The sequence below is a fragment of the Cavia porcellus genome, unplaced genomic scaffold (genome assembly GCF_034190915.1).
Source record: "Cavia porcellus strain 051 isolate PalLab524CR breed Dunkin Hartley unplaced genomic scaffold, mCavPor4.1 scaffold_9, whole genome shotgun sequence".
In the NCBI taxonomy this organism is placed as follows: domain Eukaryota; kingdom Metazoa; phylum Chordata; class Mammalia; order Rodentia; family Caviidae; genus Cavia; species Cavia porcellus.
Genome location: NW_026947492.1, coordinates 27,919,069 through 27,925,097, shown reverse-complemented (window position 1 = coordinate 27,925,097; position 6,029 = coordinate 27,919,069). Strand labels below are relative to the sequence as shown.

Here is a 6,029-nt window from a genome sequence, read left to right as displayed (position 1 = left end):
AAAAAGAAGCGGGAATGAAGCTACAAGTTTAAACAGAGCACCTGGGCCCTTCTTGTCACAGAAAGCAGTAAATACACCACCCTGCGGAACGTCTCACGACCTCCACTCCTTGCCCCGCCCCTATTCTTTGCGCATGCGAAGGCGGACAACCTCCGCGGTTGGTGAAAATAATGAAACCGGTTCGTCACACTGATTGGTCAGTTGGAAATTCTGCAAGCGGTTATTGGTCCTCAAGAACGTCTCGGAGCGCGCGCGGGAGCGAGCTTTGAAAGTTGAGCACGGCGGTGGCAGAAGGGTATCTCTGGGATCATGGTGGCGCTGCGGGGCCTTGGGAGCAGCCTGCAGCCTTGGTGCCCAGTGGACCTCAGCCCGGGTGAGGAGACGCAACCGCGAGTCCCGAAGCGCAGGTTGCGGTGCGTTGCGTCCCCGGCCGCGCCTCAGCCCGGGCCGGGGTGGGGGAGGGGAGTTGCTGGCGTAGTGTGAAGTCCGCAGGATAGCCCTGCAGGGAAAATAGCTGAAGTTGGTTGATCTCCATGCTTGAGTCTGTTTTCCTAGGCTGCCCCCTCGTACTCTACAGGTCTCCCATAGATGTGGCGATTTTTATCTGTTCCAGTGGATCTGAGATCTCTTTCTTAAGCCAGACTAGTTTCTTGACTTCCTGTTGGTATGTCCGCTAGATGGTTCGAACGCAGATATCGTCACAGGAATGGAGCTGGTATTCCCGCAGCGAGCTACTGGCATCAGCTAGGCCATTAACGCGGGTGTCTTGTCCTTCGTTCTTTCCCCCTCTTAGCCACCACCACAGGATGTCCTGCCTCCCAGATCCAAGCCCACATAGTCAACCTGGGCAGTTGCAGGAGTACCTTAGCAGCTTTTGGATGCTAATTTCCTGTGAGAACCTAATGTTAGGAATGATGTGACTAAAGGCATGCGGATGACTTTAGTTGACAGTGGAATTGGACAGCTAATTCTTTCCAAATTTGACAGTACTGTGCTTCATATGCAAAACCAAAACAAGAAGTGAGATGCTGGTGCTCCATTATCACCCTCTAATGTCTGTACCAAGCATTGACACATTTACTGGAAATGCAGTGATGTACAATTGTGTTCTTAAGGTTTTATGTTAGGCAGCATATTGCATATCTTTTGGAAGGACTGCTATGCCAAGTCACTTGAGTACAGGGACTTCCTTAGGGTTAAGCTCAAGTGACAAAAAATGATGCCCAGGTTTTATTATAAGAAGGATGGAATTAGTTAACCGTCATGCTTTTCATTTGCTAAGTGCAATGTTAACACCTATAATCATGGAATAAAAAATAAAAGTGGCAGCATCCCATCTCTTTTGCATATCCTGCTCAGCTTCTCCAAATCAGTGACAAAAATATTAATTTGAAGTACTTGACAGGTAATTTTTCTGAGATATCCACGTTTTTATCTAGTCCCAGTTTTAGCTGTGAGATAAAAGTGAAAACACTGAAGAAAAATAGCTGGTTAAAATGTATGATAAGGGGGCTGGGGATTTAGCTCAGTGGCATAGGCGCCTGCCTTGCAAGCAGGCAGTCGTGAGTTCAATCCCCGGTACTGATAAAAAGGAAAAAGACCAAAAAAAAAAAAAAAAAAAAAAGTATGATAAGGCCTAGAGTTAAGAGAGCTTGGTGTAGAATCTAGAGAGAATGCGATGTTAATGCATTTTTCCCAGTGGTGAAATTGCTGAGTATTTCTGTAGGAGTCAGTTTAAACTTCTTGGGGAAAATGATACCTGTTTTATAACATGGTACATTGTTGTGTAATGGCCCAGAAAAGCACCCCACAATATGAGATTTTTCACAGTAGTGAATGTGAAACCACCATTGGTTAATCTCTTATCTAGAATTTATGGAAAAGGTTATCTGTTAAGTATGTACAATTTATGGTTAAGTATCTAGAATTTATGGAAAAGGTTATCTGGTAAGAATAGAATTTATGGTTAAGTATCTAGAATTTGTGGAAAAGGTTATCTGTTGTGTGTAAAAATATCATTTCCCAAAACTGTTCTATCTAAAAAGTGTTTTGTTTCTTGATGTTTTTAGATGATTAAGAGCAAACTCTGTTATGATTAGGAAAAAAGATTTTCTTTACACTTACTATTTTTAGTAATGCTACACCTGTATTGCAGTAATTAAATGAGAGCTGTGACTTTTCTGAAGTGTGCATGCAGTCTAAAAGTGATTAGTTTTTGTTTTGTTTTCTGAGACAAAATTCTCACCATGTAGTGCAAACTGAATTTTAACCCACTACATAGACCAGGCTGGCCTTCAACACTGATCTTCCTGCCTCAGCCTTCTGAGTGTTGGGATTGCAGGAATACACAGGCCATGCCTGGCTTAAAGGTGATTGGTTTTCAAGTGGTTTTGAGTACTTTTTAATGTGGTTGCATTTTCTTCTAGAATGGGTGGACACAGTCTGGGAACTGGACTTTACAGAGACTGAGCCTTTGGATTCCAGCATAGAAGCACAGATCATAGAGACTGAATTGAGTGCGTTCACAAATCTCTATGAAAGTCTTTTCCCCTTTGCCACTGAAGAATGTGGATATTCAGAGGTAAAGAAAAAGCAGTCAAGCTAGCCACATTTAGGTAGATGATGAGAGTCATTATTATTATATTTTAATTTTAGCTTTTTTTAGCACGTAGTTCAAAAGGAATAAAGAATGTGATATGCTCATTGAACTGTCTTACCTTTTTACCAAAAATTTCGATACTAGTCTGATATTTTTAATGTGATGTTAGCTAATAATATCTCTGAAATATTCAATAAATTTCTTATTTTTATCTTTGTAATTTTGAATAATAAATTATTTTTTTCATCTCTTGTTTTAATCCTTTGAAGGTAATAATCATTTATTATTAATTTATCATTAGAAGCCAGACTAACAGACTTCTCTATTACTTTGTTTTGGTGCTGGGGATCAAATGCCACATGCTAAGTACATGTACTACCATTGAGTTACATCTCCTGTACTTGTTATTCTTCTTGTGAGGCACTAAAAAATACTTAAAAAAATCAAAGAAGATATTTTTGCATTCCTCTTTAATTACTGGGTTTCATGATTTGCTGTCTCCCTCCAGAGCATTTGGACTTTTTTCACTGAGAATAGTATTTCCCATAGTACACTGGTGGCATTATTCCATCACTTTGTTCAAATAGTACATAAGAAAAACATCAGTGTGCAGTATCGAAAGTATGGCCTTCATGCTGCTGGACTTTATTTTTTGCTTCTCGAAATACCAGGTATGTATACAGTTGGCCCACCATATCAGTGGGTTCTGCATCTGTGGGTTCAACCACCTGTAGATGGAAAATACTTGAAAAACATTACAGGTTACTCACATGTACTGTGGTTTAAGCATATGAAGATTGCTTCGATATTGAATGTGCCCAGAATCTTTGTCATTATTCCCAAAATAATATAGTGGGCAACTAGTTATATAGCATTTCCATTGTATTAGGTATTATAAGTAATCTAGAGTTGATTTGTAGGATGTGTGTAGGTTAGTTACAAACACTTGAAAGAAAACACCAAAATGGAATCTACTTACGACTATTCTCCTTCCTCGTAGTCATATTTGTTAGCATTTAGGTGGCTGGGCAATGTAAATGTGCCTTGTCCTCTGTTGGCCTAAATCTGAGCCAGAAAGAATAGAGTGTAGAGATGGAGCTTGAGAACCATAAGTTCTTAGGGTTGAGAAAAATCAGAGGGCTAGTAATCTTGCTGTTCGTCATTGTTTATATGAATACATTTTAATAAATTAAGCAGTTTATTCTCTGTGATTTGGGAACATGTAAAAAGATGTTCAGCGTCTTGAAAAATGATGTGTTACCGTGAATGCTCCCATAATGACTTTTGTAATAAGTTTCTAAGAACTTAGTGACTAAGCACTCTAGTATCTTAGTTGTATCTAGGCTGTCTCTTAGAAAAATAGTAGGCCCAGGGATACAGCTCAATAGCACAAGGCCTGCTTGGCAAGTGCAAGGTCCTGAGTTCAATTCCCAGTACCTAAGTAAATAAATAGTTTTAGCAATTGAGTTTTATTCCTCCTCCCTGGCCAGAGGTGCTTTCTTCTGATGAAGATCAGTACTCAGGCCAGAGCAAGAGGTGGCTGTTACCAACTGTGTGGACCACTGTCGGCAAGCTGTTTTTGGCCAGTTGCCTTCTATTTCTAAGTGTTTCTGTATTATGATCTAGATACTCTTGATTCTTGATACTTAAGATCATTTTCGCTATATCGAGTCCCTTGCATTTCTGTGAATTTTAACATCTGCATGTGAATTTCTGTCCAAAAAAAAGGCAGCTGAGATTATGACAGAGACTGTACTGAATCTAGATAGGTTTAGGCTAAGTTGTTGAGTATCTGGATTTTGTGGCTCTCTTAAGTAGTATTGAAGTATGTGCTGATACATCACAGTTGCTTGTGGAGTAACGTGATCCTTTTGAGACTTTTAAAAACTGCTTTAAGGTAGTTTAAGGTAGCTTTGATTCTATATTTAGCTAAGCCTTATTACTAAGGCGTATTTCCTGTAAGGTCTGTACTGAATGCTTCGAATTTTTAAGTCTTTTCACTGTGGCTGGTGAGTGCTTAAATGTGTCTCAGCTCTGAATTTTAAAAATAATTCTCTTCTGGTTTCTTGAAAATAGTTCTTTTCCTACCATGATAAAGTTTTACTACATATATGTGTAGCTGATACGCGTTTCTGTACAGATTCTGGGCTGGTTTTTTTTTTTTTTTTTTTTTTTTGCACTCCAGTTCCTTCAGTGCCACATGTATTCCAACTACCCCTGACTTTCTATCTCAGATTTTTCAATTTAGCAAGATCTTCACAATCTGCTTTGATTTACTCTTTCTCTGCTGTTGTCTAGAAGTTGCTGCTAGATATAAAAACTGTGTCAGTTTTACCTTTATTCTTTGTTTCCCTTTTTTCAGGGATTGGTTTTCTTTTTCTTTTTTATTGGTACCGGGGATCGAACCCACTGCCTGCTTGCAAGGCAGGTGCTTATGCCGCTGAGCTAAATCCCAAGCACTGGGATTGGTTTTCTTACACTGCCTGTTACTTGGTGTCTTAAATTTTTTATTGTTTTTATTAGCCAGGTTGCTTACCAGTAGAAAGACAAGTATAAAACCAATTGCTCTGCTGTAGCCACATGCAGAAATCTGTTTGTTTGTTTATTTAATTTATGCAGTACTGTGGATTTAACCCAGGGCCTCTGCTCTGAGATTCTTCCCCAACTCTTCTGAATTAGAACTTGCAATCTTCCTGCCTCAGCCTCCCAGAATGCTGGGGCTACAAGTATGAACCATCACACTCAATTCTTATTTAACACCATCGCTTACCCTTCAGTCTGAAGTTGAAAAGGATGTTTTTATTAAAAATCATTGTTACTCAAAATTAGTAAAAATCTTTTTTGCTTTTCTTTCAATTTTTATCTGTTGTTAATATGCATGTTTCAAGACAATTTAATCCACTTATTCTTTGTTCTTTATGGCCAGGCAGTGTAGCCAATCAGGTGTTCCACCCAGTAATGTTTGACAAGTGCATTCAGATTTTAAAGAAGAGCTGGCCTCAGGAATCTAACTTAAATCGGAAAAGAAAGAAAGAACAACCTCAGAGCTCTCAGGTTAATTCAAAAGGAAGCAGAAAGAGAGGAAAGCCACACAGGAAAGACGTTGCTGAGGTGAGAAGTGAGGGGAATTTACACCAACACATAATTTTCATTTGTTTTAAGGATAAGGTTTTAAGTGCTGTGACTATAACTAAAAGGTCCTAAATTCTCATTGCTATCCAGTATGACTTGCAGCCTATCCAGCCTCCCTGCTGGACTTGTTCCCAGATGTGCTTGGCACCATGCTAACTGGTACATTTGCCTTATTATTGTGACTAGAGGGCAGTTGAAGTATTGTGAAGGTCATGTCGCTAAGAACATAGTAGAAGAGCGTGATTTCCACGTTCTTGTACAACAAGATTGTACAGAAGAGGTTTATTGACATTAAAAC

At 39.4% G+C, this 6,029-nt stretch overlaps 1 protein-coding gene across 2 annotated transcripts in view; it reads left to right on the top strand.

Annotated features, from left to right (window-relative positions):
* Positions 1-131: 131 nt before the first annotated feature.
* Ncapd3 (non-SMC condensin II complex subunit D3) overlaps positions 132-6,029 on the top strand; it is a 69,753-nt gene continuing 63,855 nt past the window's right edge. Inside the window, exons 1-4 of one of the 2 annotated variants that reach the window (XM_003472545.5) lie at positions 132-373; positions 2,427-2,581; positions 3,108-3,270; positions 5,526-5,710. In XM_003472545.5, coding sequence (XP_003472593.2) covers positions 310-373; positions 2,427-2,581; positions 3,108-3,270; positions 5,526-5,710 — 567 coding nt within the window. In that variant the 5' untranslated portion in view covers positions 132-309. Of the gene's footprint in view, positions 414-2,426; positions 2,582-3,107; positions 3,271-5,525; positions 5,711-6,029 lie in introns of both variants that reach the window. The other variant, XM_063256116.1, reaches the window with a different exon arrangement.